Genomic DNA, 17,260 nt, shown 5'->3' on the forward strand with positions numbered 1-17,260 from the left:
TATAGAGGCGGGGGGGCGTGGAAATCTGTACACATGAGTGTATTGCCCACAGAGGCCAAAAAAAGGATAGCAGATTCCTTGGAGCTGGAGTTGCAGGTGGTTATAAGCCACCTGAGGTGAGTGCTGGGAGCCTAACTTGGGTCCTCTGCAAGAACAGTACACACTCTTTACTGTTAATCTAAAGTAACAAACCATAACTGCTCCAGATCACTTTATTACAGCAAGATCACTATAGACCTGATAGTTTATGCCTTTTTAGTGCTAAATAATATTCCATTGCCAGAATGTACCAGTTTATCCATTTACCTACTGAAGGATATCTTGGTTGTTTCCAAGTTTTAGCAGTCACACATAAAATACCTTGTACTATAAGCATAATGTACACATTTTTGTGTAGATGCAAATTTTTGACTTGTTTGTGTAACTACTAAGGCATGTAGTTGATAGACCATCAGATAAGAGTATGTTTTATTTTGCAAAAAACTGCCAAACTGTCTTCACAAGTGGCTGTAAGACTTCCACCAGCAGTGAGTCCTCCTGTCAGTCCCTGTTCTCGCCAGCATCTAGTGTTGTCAGTGTTTTGGATTCTGGCCATTGCAATAGGCCACAGCTCATAGCTGTTTTAATTTGCAATTCCTAGTGACATAGAATGTTGAACATGTTTTCACATGCATGTTTGAGATCAGTGTCCTCTCTAATGAGGTTCTTGCTCAAGTCTTTTGCTTGAGCAGAAATATTTTTAAAAATATTTCTTATTTATTCTTTGACAGTATTATGCATGTATATATATATAATGTATTTTGATCCTACTCACACCCACTACCTCTCTTATCCCCTCCCACTTCCTCTGAACTGTTTCTTCTCAATAAGCTTCCCTCCTGTTTTTATATTTTTAATTTTTTAAATGATCCATGAGTTAAATTAGGGTTGCTTTATGAGGATGGGTGTGCAGTTATTTACTGGGGCCTAAGCAACTTGCCAGTAACTATAATACTGAAGAAAAATGAGCCCCCTTCCCAGCCATTAACTGCCAAAATAGCTCCTCAGCTAGAGGTGGGTCCTCATGAGCCCCTCCCCTACCCACAATGGAGTCTTGACAGCCCCGTCTTGTGCAGGTCTGATGGCTGATGTAGTTCATCAGTACAATGGCCATGTCATGACCAGGAGACAGCATTTCACAGCCCTCCTTCCCATCTTCCTGCCCTTACATTCCTTCAGCTCCCTCTTCTGCAGTGTTCCCTGAGCCTTGCAGCAGGTAATATAGAAGTCCCATATAGGGCTGAGCTCTCAACAGTCATTCCACACTTTGACCAGTTGGTAGTCTGTACATTAACTGCCACCCAGTGCATTGAGAGGCTTCTCTGACCAAGGCTGAGAACAACACTAATTATGAGTATAAGCATAATTTTAGAAGGCAGTTTGACAGTATGTCCATTTATTAAAACAACAATAGTAGGTTCCTCCCTAGGTTTTTCCCATTAAAAATTTTTAACTGTTGAGTTCTAAGAGATTTTTTTGTATATTTTGAGTAACATTCTTTTATCAAAAGTACCATATTTAAATGATGATTATATTAATGTAAGCATGAAATAAGAAGAGGAAAACCAGCATAAAGATTTTAAATTTGGTGGGCAGTTAATCCCTAGAACTACTATACCAGGTATGTACCCCTGAGAAGTATATTCTTTCCAGATGTGGGTTCTTAGGAAGTACCCCCAGGAACTTGGGGAAATAGGGCATATTGAGCCAAAGGTGCTATTGTGGAAATCTTAGTAAGGTACCCAGCTACAGGTGATAGGGGGGAGGGGCAATATTGGTCTTCTAGAATCCTTTCCCACTGGTTCAAAGGTCAGACTGACAGCCTTGATCACACAGAGGCCATCCTTTTCAGGCCACCTCCACTGTAATAGTGACAGGGATTTGACTTCGCCCCCTTTCCTGCCATTCTAGTGTCTAGAGTGGGTAATTCCTCAGACCTCCAGAATAATTTATGCTGGAAAACGCTATTGTGGACAGCCATTTAGGAACCTTCCAGTCCTGACATTCTGTGACTCTTGGGGGTACCAAGCTGCAGAGCACTGGCTTCTGCTACCTGTCATTGATGAGGACTGACTCATATGATTGTCAACTGGGAAAATAAACAAGGAAAAAGTAAATGACACCGTGGCTGCATTGCTTTGCTGCCATCAAAGTGAACTAGAAGTTGAATTCTTAAACTGGATTAGGAGGAATATGGTATTTGTATTGGAATATGCCATGTTTGATAACAGAAGTTCCACTGTTAACTATTAAGCATCGATTCACTAAGTTTCATAGTCATTGAAAGGTAGTGCCTGAGGACCTCCCTTCCATTCCTGCTAACTGCCACATAATTGTATTAACCAGTGATGCTTTCACCACTACATTGGCTATACATTAAGTTATTTCTGTGGTTTTTAATGCATATCACAACTATAGTAAAAATAAATTTGAATCTTACCAAAAGGGAAATACAAAATCCTAAAATTCTAACTACAGTTCTACTCATCTCCATATTTTGATGTTTCTGAAAACATAATATATCTTAAAATCTGGTTTACATGCCTAAAAATACCTTAACATGCATCGTAATGTAACTGTGACTGTGGACTGTCTAAACACCTACCTTGCTTGGGATGTCATAGTTCTTTATTATTTAACTGCCCTCTTGGCCCATCTGGCAAGTTACTATGGCAAAGCATGATGTGGAAATGCCTTTAGAGAAGTAATTCAGACAGTTTCTGAATCTAGAAAGTCAGAAAGACGTATGGAGCGCAAAATGTGCTTCTGCTCCCCCTTCTGCTGTTCTCGTTGCACACTATGTCACTAGAACTTGAGGAGCAGATTTCTGTCCAGAAGGGAAGACTTCTGAAGATCACATTTTCTCTGGGCTTGCAGACAACGCTAACAAGTTCAAGCTGATTATTTCATTGCCTAATAAATTGTCGACATCCTCTGTGACAGAAAATCAATAAGAAACACATCATCATTACATTTCCAGATACTGAACTTTTCTCCAGGGTTTGTTTGCATATGCCTTCCTGCTCATATGTCCTTTGAGTGAGTTCTTTTTATTCCATATGTTAAAACAATTAAAACTGACAAAATCTACACAAAAGGCCTTTCTTCATCAGCAAAGCAGAAGCACGTGACTGTGTTCATGCTGAACCATCACCTGTGATAGGGTCCCTGTGTGCTTCCTGTTATTCATGCAGAGTGTGCAAAGACCCTATAGCATTTCATCAGCAAAGCAGAAGCATGTGACTGTGTTCATGCTGAACCATCACCTATGATAGCGTCCCTGTGTGCTTCCTGTTATTCATGCAGAGTGTGCAAAGACCCTATAGCACTGACTACAATAAAGATTTGCATGTGTTTGTATGTCACTGCAGGCTAAAGGTAAAGAAAGACAGTGGCTAAGACACCAAGCTACTGGGGAGCTAGACGATGCCAAAATCATTGATGGACTGACTGGAGAAAAAGCCATCTACAAACGTCGGGGTGATCTGGAACCCCAAGTAAGTAATGGAGAACTTGGAGCCTCCACCTCTGACCTGTATAGTTCAGCCTTCTCTAAAGATTTCTTGAGTTGTGTCAAAATACCATTAACCTAGAATATGGCATCCACAAAAAGCACCATGTAAAACAGGTAAGTAAAAAGAAAGATATAAATATTATGTACTATTTATTAACAAGTTAGTGTCTCATCAAGATATAGAACACACACACAATATGATAATTTTAGAAATAATACAAACTTTACAAAGGTAGGGGGAGGTTTAAGCAAGCCCAGAAGATTCAAAGCAATAATCCAGAGATACTAATAGCAAAGGTCAAACTCTGCCCTGAGGTCTAACAGGGCTGAGCAAGAGAGTAAATATCAGAGGGTCTGAAGATGCTAGTTTGGAGATCTGAAGAAGGTAGTTGTTCTGGTTTGTTTTTCCATTGCTGTGACAAAACACTCTGACCAATACCAACTTGGTAGGAAAGGGTTTATTCAGCTTACATCTTCTGGGTCACAGTTTATCACTTAGGGAGCCCAAGGTAGGAACTCAGGGCAGGAACCTGGAGGCAGGAACTGAAGCACAGGCCATGGAGGAATGCTGCTTACTGGCTTGTTCCCCTAGCCCCTGCTCAACCTGCTTTCTTATACAACATTGGCCCACCTGCCCAGGGGTGGCACCACCCACAGTGGGCTGGGCCATCCCACATCATTCAACAATCAAGAAAATTCCCCAGAGACATGGCCACAAGCCAGTACAATGGAGGCAATTCCCCAATTGAGTCTCCCTCTACCTAGGTGTGTTAAAATGACAATAAAGCTATCCAACACAGTAAGTCATGGAATTGTGGACTTCGGTAGAGGGAAATCCAACCTTCCTATCCCACCCCAACCCCAGACACCAGCAGAGAAAGAATTGAGGGAACAAATCCCCCAACCCCTCATTCTGACCTGCCAGTCTCCCACTAGCAGAACCTCAAGAAGCCAGCAGCCTAGAGAGCTACTTATGTGACTCCTACAGACTCACTCCCCAAATATGCAACAGGTACCCTGCAGGGAAACTGGGGGTGCTCAGTTACATGTGAATTCCAGGGGATTCTTCAAGTGAGGTCAAAAGAGCAACCTTAGTAGTCCTCTACTGTTTTCTAAATTTAAGGAAACAAGGAATTCTCCCTAAAATGGCTCTAACTGTAGTGAGCACAATTTTAGCCATACTCTCCAAATATTTGCCATACTGTGGCAACAAGGTAAAATATGGAATCTGTTAGTGAACTTTGGGGTTTCCTATGTCCTTAAATAACCAGAACTGCTGAGTGGCTGCTGGGTATGTGCAGTGAATGGCGGGGCAGGGGAGCCTCGCGCTCTCTTTAAATGTTTACTCAGAGAGGATCTGATGGTAATTTGGGACTTCTTATTTCTTTGTCATTGCCATGAGTCAAGCTACTTTCTTTACTGACTCATTGTAGCCTTATGCCTTTGAATGCATATGGAGTGGGGAGTAGTCATGGCCGCATGTGTGGCACTGTTTTTAATTTGAACAGATACAACCAGTTTTTAAGAAATATATTGCATTTGCTTCAAACCATTACCCTCTAATACCTAAAGTATTTCTTACATTTTTCAATATTTATTCACTTATTTTGTGTATATGTGTTGGCATGTGCATGCCATAGCACACATGTGGAAGTCAGAGGGCAACTTGTGGAAGTCAGTTTTCTCCTTCCACCATATGGGTTCTGTCGAACTCAAGTCATGAAGCTTGGCATCATGTGCCTTTACCCACTAAGCCATCTCACCAGCTACCCCACAGTATTTTCTTGAAATTATTGAATCTACTTATTAGTTTTCATGCATGTCAGGAAGTATGTAATGACAAAATAATCTGGAATTTTTCTTATTTGGTTTTGTTGTTACTGACAGACTTTTTTTATACTTTGCGCATTAGCAGATTTGAGTCCCAAATCAAACTGATCTTAGAAGGATTTCACGTTTTGATGGGTAGTCACTGGCAGACAGCAGCTCCATACCACTTTAACTGCCAAGAAAAGAAAAAAGAAGCTGCAGTTCAGTACCCAGAAGAAAGCGCAAGAGCTCACTAAAGAATAAAGATGTTTTAAAAATGTTTCCTTAAGCTCTTTGCCAGACCCCTCTCACATAACCATGTTTTAGAAATCTGACATTTCTTCAGCCTTGTTGGAAAATGGTTTTCAAGTGAGTGCATGGCAGGTATAGCTGAAATGGATGTGGGCTTCCCTCCAAAGTAGCACACTTGCTTGCCAGGGCTGTGAGGCATGGAGTAAAAATGACATGTTGGGGTTTCTATCCTTCCAAATTATTATTTTTAAGTCATCAGCCCCCAGAAGGCAACTTGACTAGATTGGGCTTTGAAAGGACTGAATTCCAAAGGAAAATCTTTTCCATATGGCCCTGAGTACCAGCAGCACAAGTCTGAAATTGCATTTACTACAGCACACCCTCAGCCTCTCCACCACCTGGACAACCTTGTTAGCCTGAGTCTTACAGACCTGCCCACTCGGGCTGGCACTGCAGGCCCTCTGTGAGAGCCTAGGATGGAAGCCACTCATGGTTTTCTGGCTCATAAAGTTTTCTGTCTTTGCCTCCCTTAGCCAGGCAGCCCACAACAGAAACCCAAGCGCCTGCGCCTAGTGGTGGATGTTTCTGGCAGTATGTATCGCTTCAATGGGGTGGATCGCCGGTTGGAGCGGTCAATGGAAGCCGTGTGCATGGTCATGGAAGCCTTCGAGAACTATGAGGAGAAGTTCAAGGTGATGGCATGAGCTGTGATATTGGGAGCATTATTGACCACTTCTGTCCAGAGTCCAGGCTCTGGTGGAAAGGTGGAGGCAGACTCCATCCAGAGGCACAGAGCCCACCCTCTTGCTAGCTCCTTTATCAGTACAGTGAAAGCCTTTTGTTTCACCTGTTCTAATAGTAGCTTAATTTAAAGACCTGATTACCTCTGGTTGCTCCAGAAGAAAGCACTGCAACTTAAAAGTTGTCTGATATTAATCACAGCCTTACTTAGAAAAGTCTATTCTCAGATGTTTCTGAACATTCTATCCCATTACCAGACAGGGCCTGGGCACAGCCTGGGAACATGTTCCCTGCTTCACTTTCCCTTTCCACGTGGTCAGTGATTGAATAGCAATAGATGTCCCCTAGTCCCCAACCTCCAGGAGCAAAGCCTATTTAAAATGTATCTAGCCTGCTATTGCTCATTTTGCCATTGATCCTCCATTTCAGAGTTCTGAGCATGGAGAAGAGAACAGTCATGCTGCTGTGTTGCCATCCGCTATAAGTCAACTAATCTGCTTTTCGCCATCCACAGAGAACATCTACACTGTAGTAGATAACCTTGAACACAATCACATGCCTAATAGTTACTGTCAAACATTGTGTGGAAAGAACTAGTGTATGTCCAGACATCCGTTAGGACACAGTCCCTAGACACTCTAGATTTTGTGCTGGGTCAAACATATTCTTCAGGAAGGCAATTCCAAATCAATTGCTGTTTAACCTGACATCCCACTTGTACCTCAAGATTGTTTTCCCTTCCATATCTGTGTTACACTACATACAAGAGACAAATTGATTTGTCATTTCCTCAGGCTCCTTGTCTCCCAGGGTCCCTCATGAAGTTCCAGGAAAATCCTTTTAGAACTACATGGTGAGGAACTAGCAGCTTCCAGCAGTGAATAGTGTGGTATTGCAAAGCTCTGCATAAGTACAGGGGTTCAAATGTATATAACACATGAACTTACCATGAGAAGGAGCACTGTCTCCCTTGAGAACTAGAATGTGCTTCCCCTGTGATCACTGGAAAACATGGAACCATTCAAGAGTCCCTCTGGGTTCTGTTACAGTTGCCAGGAATCCCAGAGCCATAATCACAGACAAACTCAGGATGAAGACAGAACTGGAAGAAATTTGGGGACAGCCTTTTCTGCTTCTTACTAACACTGTGGTTTAACATCACACAGCTTGTAAGATACAGTGCTTTCTTCTGTAGAAAGCAGAGGTCTTTAAATTACGTACCTATTAGAGCAAGGGAAACAGAGGCTTACTGTCCCTGCACCAATGAGGGCTAGCATTTGGCTTTATCCTTCTATTGACCCTCCTTCACCTCACATGTAACTTGGTTTTGATTCTTATTTTACTTTTTTGTGTATCAAGTGAAATATAGAAAATATTTATTTAAAAAGATTTAGATCCTTTCTATTGTGCAGTATAATGCTTAAATCATTTTGACCGGAGATGACCAATGGGTGGCTAGACATCCATCATATCAACATAAATAACCACATCCACCTAATCTTTAAAAGCCTTCAGACTTTAACCTGTCCCAACATCCCTTTCATTTCCCAAGCTCTTACCAGGCCTTCCCTCAACACTGGCATGCTGGAGACTCTGTATCCTGTTCCCACCATCCCTGTCACAGGTTTGAGTGACCACAGGCCACCCAGTCTGCTAGGACTCCCCAGGTCCACTCTGTAGAGGACAAGCAAGAGATGGGATGGAGTTAAGTATACTCTGTAAGAGATTTTCCTGTTTCTGATTAGCTGTTTGGTAGTTTAAGTTATGGGTACACATAGAACAAAATGTAAAAAGTATAAAAGAAGGAAGAGTGAGGAGCTGAGTGGCCATCCACCCCTCAGCTACCAGCTGAGTCTGTGGATTTCTGGTCTCTCCTAATGAATATTTGATGTATATAGATCAATGTACTTTTTTAATGTTATATGATCATATTTCCAACTTATGTAGTATTTCTATACTCTCATTTTTTCATTTATGGAAGAAGAATAGGTCTGGGAATAACTAGTGAAAAGTTGTAATTACTCAGAATATATAAAATGACTCATGAGTAGATGATGGCTTATGGAGCTCCCAGTGAAAAAATTATATTCCACAGCTCAGGATGGCATCATACATGGTGTCTTTAGGACTCAGTAGTGTAATCTGGTGCCCCTACCCTCAGTTCCAGACAGCTCTTACTCTGGTCTTCCCACAGGTAACCCTGAGCTGTGAAGGTACCTAGTCTGCATTTGCTGTGTAGCCTTCAGAAGCACCTCCTGGCGTGGTGGCCTGGATTCCCCCATCCCTCTTGGCATCTGCTTGTGTTGTGTTTGGCTGGAGCTCAGTGCTGACTTGTGGGTCATTACAGTCTACATATGGGAGGTTCACTTGGAGTCCGCCTCCACTTTTTATTCCACATTAGCATGACCAATGCCAAACCGCAGGGACCCTTGAGCAAGAGTTACTGAGGCAGAAAGATAATTCAGTGGCAAGACATTTGCTAAGACATTTGGAGTTTTTAAAGTTCCTCATAATTGTTCTACCAACTGAATTCAGTTATTCCCAGAACAGTGTTCACAGCTCACTTAAGACAAGAGCAACATGATTTTCTTATAATCAGCGTAAACTCCTCTAGGCCGATAATCATCATCATTTTTATTATTCACATAACGCTTAAACTACAGCAGAGTAGTTAGGATTGCATAAACTGTTTCATTTTGGTCAGGAAGCATTTTTTCCCCTTTACCTTCATTCTGGTTTGTTCCTTGTGGTTTCTTCAAGACCCTGAGAGTGTTTCCACTGTTATCTTAAATAGATCTCAAAAGCTCTTAATGCCTTGATTTTTTTTCAAAGTATTCAGTAACACCAAAAGTTTGGTGACAATTTTTCCACTAAGCATTCAAATGGCACCAGAAAATAGATTGATTTTGTTATTCAGAAATTAGGCTTTGAGAAGAAAAGAACCTAAAATGTATTATTTCTGTGAGGGTACATGGCCATATTGTAAGGCAAACAAATATAAAAAGAATCCTTGTAGGGAGTTTGTGGGGGTAGAGAGCACTTTTGCCCCATATACCCCCACTCCCAGCTCAACCAAAAACAATTCCACTCATAGTGGACTTGTACAGTATTTCATTTGGAGAAAGGATTCACTGCTTTAAAAAAAAAAAAAAAATTTTTTTTTTTTTTTTGGTCCTTTTGAGACAGGGTCTCCCTGTAACTACAGCTGGCCTGAAACTCGCTATAGAGATTTGCTTGCCTCTGCCTCCCAAAAAACAGTGTGTGTGTGTGTGTGTGTGTGTGTGTGTCTCTTTTTGAGACAGCGTCTCCATGTAGCTTCAGCTGGCCTGGACCTCGCTATGTAGACCAGGCTGGCCTTGAACTCACAGAGATCCTCCTGCCTCTGACTCCCGAGTGCTGGGATCACAGGTTTGCCCCACCACCACACCTGGCAAAACAAACATGTTTTAATGTTAGAAAACTACTGTTGTAGGCTGGGAATGTAGCTTAGTGATAGAGAGCTTACCCTGTGTTTTAGTTTCATTCTGTTGCTATGACAAACACCATGACTAAAAATCACTTTAGGGGAGGAAGGAATTTATTTGACCTATAGTTCCAAGTCACAATCCATCACTGAAGGAAGTCAGGGCAGGAATTCGAGGCAGGAACCTGGAGGCAGGAACCTGGACTAATGCTGCTTACTGGCTCACTCTTGGGCTTGCTCACTAGCCTATGCCCAGCTAACTTTTCTATACAGCCCAGGCCCACCTGCCTGGAGATGGTGTCACTCATAGTGGGCTGGGCCCACTATGTCTCATAGACATATCTATAGGCCAATCTGATCGAGGCTAAGGATCCCTCTTTCTAGGTGACTCTAGAGTAACTTGGCAGTAAAAATTAACCAAGGTCAAGTGTGGTGGCACATGTCTTTAATCCCAGCACTCAGAGGCAGAGACAAGCAGATCTCTGTGAGATTGAGGCCAGCCTGGTCTATATATAGTGAGTTCCAGACCAGCTGAGGCTACAAACAAAAAAAGTAACCAGAACACCTAACATATACAGTGCCCTGGGTTCCATCCTCAGCACTGTAAAAAAGATAAAGAAATCCACTATTCTAGAACAATACTGGATTATTATTTATCAACTCTGAGGACTTTCCCTTTATAGACTGAATCATTGATGCTCACTTCACTTGTATGAATCACTCCTCATTTGACAGGTGAATAAGGCATAGATGCTCCTTAAATTATGAGAAGCCATCTTTTCATCCCATCTCTTGGATATACCATAAATTTTCATAGAACCTGGTGGGGGGAGGGTAGGAATTACCTCAGAAATTATTTTTACCAACCTCTCTTTTATAGATGAGAAAATCAAGATTCAAAGAGATTAAACACTTGACCCAAAGTCACACAGCTGGACTGTGAAATGCCAGGACTTCTAACCTCATTTTGAGGATCTTTTTTTAGTTGTTCTATCCTGTTCCTTGTATCTCTTTTAATTATGCCCAACCAATATTTTATAAAAATTAATTCAAGGGGCTGAGAGATGGCTCAGTGGTTAAGAGCACTGGCTAGTCTTCCAAAGGACCTGGGTTTGGTTCCCAGCACCCACATGGCAGCTAACAACCGTCTGTGACTCCAGTTCCAGGGGATTCAATGCCCTCTTCTAGCCCCTGTGGGCATTGCACTCACAGGTCCACTTACATACATGCAGGAAAAACACTTATACACATAAAATAAAAGTAAATAGCTTTTTTTTTTTTGAGACAAGCTCTCCCTGTAGCTCCAGCTGGCCTGGAACTCACTGTGTAGACCAGGCTGGCCTTGAATTCGCAGAGATCCGCCTGCCTTTGCCTCCCAAGTGCTGAGATTAAAGGCATGAGCCACCATGCCCGGCCCTATAAATACATTTTTTAATTAATTCAAAAGTAAATATATCATTTTCATATTTATCTTATCCTTCTCTCTGCAACCCACCATATAAAGATGATATAACAGACATGGTTTCTTCAAAGATACCTCGGTCAGAAGACTGGGTTACTTCCCAGAAGGTTATAGAAAACTATGACTCACAAACCAACATCTGCTGAGAAAATTCCTTCTATCATTCACTTAGCTGAGTGTCTGTAATTATTCCTTTGCCAATGCCTTAGGAATGTTTCTTGAGTTTAAAAATGGAGACCAGTGATCCTATCAGGCCTAGGCTTTTAATATATTCTTATTGCTACACAGAGAAAGGACCCTCCCCCTCAAAAAAAAGGTAAATAGAATTTGCTGAGTCCATGCAAAGTTAAGCACACATTTGGAATTGACTTACTGTGGATGAAGAAATACTGGCCAAGCCAACCAAAAAGCTTAAGTAGAGATGGAGGAATAACTTGGGGAATTATTATTTCTCTGCAGTAACCTAGATTTCCAATCATAACACATGAATATAGGGACAATATTAAGTCTGCATCATAGGAAAGTCTGTTGGTCCCTCCCAGCATCAGTTTCTTCACTTGTAAAATGAGGATAACACCTAAAACAGAAGTTGTGCAAAGAATCAAAGTCAGATGAGCTATGTGTAGTTCCTGTACATGCCGAGAAAAAACAAATGCCCATTTTCATCACTAAATGCATTGCCCTATTCTTCCTGCTGTTACACCCAGATCTCACGATCCCCAGTGACCACCAAGGAGTCCGGAGTGTATGCAACTGCAAAGAGCCTTTATTCGGGCTTAAGCTCGGGCCCTCAGATTTCATCGACGCAGCAGATCCTTACTGAGAGCCCCGAACTAGGGTGGGGTACACTTTTATATGGAAGTTTCACAGAAGCCCGTGCGCGCCAAACATCCTTTAAAATGATTGGATGGTCTTATGCCCTGAGTACGGGGAAGATTATTGGTAGGCACTGTCTTTAGGGCATTGGAATGTGCTGACCGTTATCTGTGGGGCCAGAAGTTTCTGTTTTTACCTTATAAGGCTGCTATATGCCTGGGCTTGCTTGATCTATAGCTTTCTGGGATGGGGGTGGTAGCTGAAGATTACAACATGCCTGAAACAGCTAGTCAAGATGGAGTTAGTGCCGTCTTAAGCCAAGCAAATTACAAAAGTAGAAAGAAGCAGTTAGATGAGTTGGGGTCTCACCCTGTGACCCTGAGAAGTGGTAAAACAGATTATCACTATTTGCCAGAGGTTAAGTGATTTACAAGCAAGCACATAGTGTTAGAGGTCATCGAAGATATTACTTGCAAGGTGCAAAAAAAATATGGAAAATTAAGCAGCATGCTCTAAATCAGAAAGCTTATTAAAGTTAAAACCATATCTAGCATCTTGACCTTTGAGAACATTCTTCTCTTTATATTGACTTCTACGATATGAAGAAAGGTTAGCTAGCTAATACTATAGATTATCAAACTAACGTATACTCTATAGAGTTCTCATAGCCCTTCTGTTGACCTTTTAAGCCACTCATTCATCTACTCATTCCACCCTTGCTGCAGTCAGTAGCACCATTTTAGAATGATGCGTTTAGATTTTAGAACACAGAATTCATGTCATCAGTCAGTGTTCAGAACAACCACAAAAAATTCTCTCATACCTATTTATAGTACAAAGGAATAATAAAGCATAGTCTATCCCCAAACCAGTAAGCAATTATCCTTCCTAAGAGAAATTTAAGCATAAATCATATTCATAAATTCATAAATATATTCATAAATGTACCAGTAGCTCTTAAATCAAGCTTTCTTTGCACTCTCTTTTAAATTATCCTTCTTACTTGAAGATAAATTCCTATGTCTTAATTGAAACTCTGTGTTTATTTTCATTTGTTATACCTTTCTCTAAAGAAATGAGGTTTTCCAATCTAGGAAAAAGGGACCTAAATAAATTTCTAAAGCAAAGAGTCACTGAAAAGGGGTCTTCTCTCTGATTGGGGGTTTCTGAATGACTGTGGGTTTGGGGTTTTAGCGGGTTACTTTTATGTATTTTTTGTGTTTGGGTTTTTTTGTTTGTTTGTTTGTTTGTTTTTTTGGTCTATTTTGAGACAGGGTCTCCCTGTAGCCCCCAGAGCTCACTATGTAGACCAGGCTGGCTTTGAACTCACAGAGATCTGTCTGCCTCTGCCTCCCCGAGTGCTCAGACTAAAGGTATGCACCACCACACCCAGCTGAATGACTATGGTTTAATATTTATTAATATTTAATATTTATGTTGAATGCTAAGAGCAAAATGCCACAGGAATTTCCAGGAAACTTTGAAAAGTGGGGAACTCGTGCTCAAAAATGGTGAGCCTCTTAGAAAAACTATGGCCTAAATGTTAGGTACTTGATAAGGACAACGAGGCTCTTAATTGCTGACTTCTGTAGCTGCACCCTGGAAGTGTGTGTGAGGCCCTGTCCAGGCTGATTACTTGATGGTCCCAGCAGGGTCCAGAGTGGGTGAATGGCAGAGTCAGGGGTTAGAGAATGGAAATGAAGGACTCTAGCTGGTTGTGGTATCACACCTCTGTAATCCCAGCACTGGGAAACTGAGGCAGGAGGATCAAACCTGGGCTACATAGTCTCACACAAACAAGAACAGAGTGAGTTCTTCTTTTACAGTTCCTCAAACTCAGACAATTTTAAGTTGGGATACAAAAACAGATCGCATGATCAAAGCTTTACATAGTTTCAGCCATTGTCATCAGAGTAATAGGAATTCTAACATCAGTTCAAAGGCAGGAAAATGTCCAATCAATTTGTAGTCCTCTTACGTCAGCCCAGCACAGGAAAGGTGCTTCCATTCCAGGGAACTGAGCTTCTTCCCTCTGTATTGTTGTTTTAGTATTTTTATTTATTATTGTAATTTTTTATGTGTATGAATGCATTGCCTGCATGTAGGTGGGTGCACCCATGTTGTGCAGTGCCCACAGAGGTCAGAAGAGGAAGGCATTGGAGCCCCTGGAACTGGTATTACAGATGGTTGTTAGCTATCGTGTGGGTGCTGGGAACAGAACCCAGGTCCTCTGCATGAGCAGCCAGTGCTCTTAACTGCTGAGTCATCTTTCCAGCTCCAGTTATTGTTTTTGAGACAGGGTCTCACTCTGTAGCCCTGACTGGCTTTCAATTCTCTATGTAGACCAGGTTGACCTTGAACTCACAGAGATTCACCTGCCCCTGCCTCTCCAGGACTGAGATTAAAAACTTGCACCACCACGCGTGGCATCTTCCCTTCACCAGCCCATAAACAAAGCAATACCCAGCTACTCAGGAGACTGAGGCAGGACTATTTTTTTTTTCTAAATTTCATACAATATATTTTGACTGTGTTTAGATTCCCTCCCTAATTGCCCCCTCCTTTCTAACTCCCCCACCAAATTTATATAAAGTTTAATGTCTGCCTGAAGATAGGGTACAATGGGGAGAATACTTCCCTAGCATATTCAAGGCCTTGAGTTCAATCCCCAGTACCACGAGAAAGAAAAGGAAAGAAGGAAAGAGGGAGGGAAAGAAAGAGGGAAGGAGGGAGAGAGGGAGGGAGGGAGGAAGGGAGAGAAAAAGAAAGAAGAGGGGGAAGGGGAAACAAGAGGAAGAGATATAGAGTAATGTCCCAGCCCCTCAGCCCTGCCCTAGCCCTCATCTGACCTAGCCCTCCCAGGGAAAGTGTCCATGGGGCCCAGGGAACAGGTCCCCTTACAAGCTCCAACTATCCTGATGAATGACCCACACCTGCTTCCAGCTGTCCCACATGGGCCTCTTTCTTAGGTCTGGCTTCCTAGGGCAGACACCAGTGGGATAAGCATATCAAGGTCTGAGAGGTGACCTGGCTGGACCAAAGATGAGAACACCCCACATTACCATGTTCCACAGCAAGCTCCAAGGAGTTCAAGTATACATAATTTGATCCTGGCTTTGTAGGTCATTTAAATGTACATTTATCAAGATCAAAGATAAGAGCATGTTTTATCTGACAATTTGTAGTCAGATTTATAGATTTTAAAGCTTTAGACAGCTTTTGTAGGCCTCTAGTTATGCCCCCTTCCAGGAATGGCTGCTGCTTCTTCAGCCACATCTATCCCCAGTACAGAATTGTAGCACATTCAAAGTGGAGTTCGTTTTTCTGGATAACTACCCTCCACTTCCTGTCTTTATGTGGTAATGATTTCAACAGGAACTTTTCTACTTTTCATTTTTAATGTTGCAGTTTCAGTTATGGATTGCTTTTGTCATCTGGAGTAGGCCAGCCACCGTTTATCACATGATCACTAGCTGGAAAGAATGCATTCCAGTTTCTAGATTGTTTGTAAAAGAAAGGAGCCCACAGGCAAAAGGAAAACTGCTTATTGCCCCAGCTATCTGAAAGCATCCATGCAGTAAACATGCTAGACACTGTCATAGAAACTAGGAATGCAAAGATGAATTGATATGACCTTGCCCTTCAAAGAACTCATCATTTTCAAAGTCACAGACATACAAAAGCATGATTACATTCCCCCATAACACCTAGTGTAGTGTTTTTCATCTGTTGGGTTGGTAGATATTCCATAGCTCCCCCAAATGTTCCCTGAAGTCTTTATTCCCAGACCCACCAGGCTCAGCACTTTCCTTGAGATGCTTCAGGTGGCCCAGTGCCCCAGGGTCCACTCTCACCTTCAGAGATCATCACAAAGTGACTTTAAGGAAAGTGGGAGGGTTTAGAAGGAATATGAGTGCAAACTCAGTGGCAAGGAAGAACAGAGTTCACTGCAGACTTCTTTCCAGATTCTGAGGAAGAGCTATGCCTGACTACCCAACACTGGTCATTCCTCAGTAGACAAGCCCTTCTCTGCACACTGCAAGATAGAGGGTTAAAAAGTGCTTCCTAAATTGAAAGATTATTAAGTGGGAAAGCAAATTGGACAACCACATGGCCAACTTTATCCATTTTAGTGAAAAGTTCTATTGATGGAGATGTGTCTCTGTGTACTTGTGCCTCCTCTTCACGTGCATTAGAAGGAACTAAAAGCCAAAGCACTTCTATAACAATATTATCAGAGGTTATCTTTAATGGGATTATGGATAATTTTTGCTCCTTTTTGTACTTTTCTATAATTTCTACAATGTTTTAGTTTTGGAAACAAGAAAACTAATTATGTATACTAGTTTTTGTTGGAGGCTTTGGGGATGCATCTGCTTACAGGCTGAGCTTGTTGGTAGAGTTCAGCTCTTTGGAGTCATGGACACAGGTCCCTGTTTTTCTGCTGACTCTCAGCTTCTGGGGGCCACCAGAGCTCGCCATCTTGGCCCTAGATAACTCTTTTGTGTCAGGTTCCCTTCATGCCTCAAATCTGCCCCCCCACCTTTTTTAATTACTTATTTAATAACCACATACTTAGAAGAAGCATTTCATTACAAGAGCATTGACATATTCAATACCAATTTCCAGAGCTAAGATGCATCTCTTTCAAAATCGGCTGTAAATTTTTAGGTTTACAGTTAAATTATTACAGTTATATAATATTGTTCTCAGTATAAAAAAACCCTATAAGACATAAAATTAAATGATGTTTTAACCTTTAAAAAACATCTCCATTTCATTATTAAAATACAGTTTCATACAGAACAATTCATTTTTAATGCAATTAACATTAAGATGTTTACACATGTGTTTCTAATCTCTATATAGCTGATTATTACTAATCACGGTCGGTTACTTTCTTTTTGTATTTTCTTTTTTTTTTTTTTTTGAGACAGGGTCTCCCTGTAGCCCCAACTGTCCTGGAACTCACTATGTAGACTAGGCTGGCCTTGAACTCACAGGGATCCGCCTGCCTCTGCCTCCCGAGTGCTCGACTTAAAGGCGTGTGCCACCATGCCCAGCACAGCCAGTTACTTTCTAAGCTCCTTGGCATCTAAGCATGGATATAAAGTCATCAGGTAGATTTCAATGGTAATATTTTTCACCTCTACTAATTATTAAT

The 17,260-nt window shown here is 41.6% G+C and overlaps 1 protein-coding gene across 2 annotated transcripts in view; it reads left to right on the forward strand.

Moving 5' to 3' along the window:
* The window catches only part of Vwa8 (von Willebrand factor A domain containing 8), a 438,392-nt gene that overhangs the window by 407,467 nt on the left and 13,665 nt on the right, over positions 1-17,260 (forward strand). For both annotated transcript variants that reach the window (XM_008854688.3, XM_017794762.2), the window contains exons 41-42: positions 3,411-3,536; positions 6,148-6,306. In XM_008854688.3, coding sequence (XP_008852910.1) covers positions 3,411-3,536; positions 6,148-6,306 — 285 coding nt within the window. The remainder of the gene's footprint in view (positions 1-3,410; positions 3,537-6,147; positions 6,307-17,260) is intronic.

The sequence above is a fragment of the Nannospalax galili genome, unplaced genomic scaffold (genome assembly GCF_000622305.1).
Source record: "Nannospalax galili isolate Female #2095 unplaced genomic scaffold, S.galili_v1.0 scaffold386, whole genome shotgun sequence".
NCBI lineage: Eukaryota > Metazoa > Chordata > Mammalia > Rodentia > Spalacidae > Nannospalax > Nannospalax galili.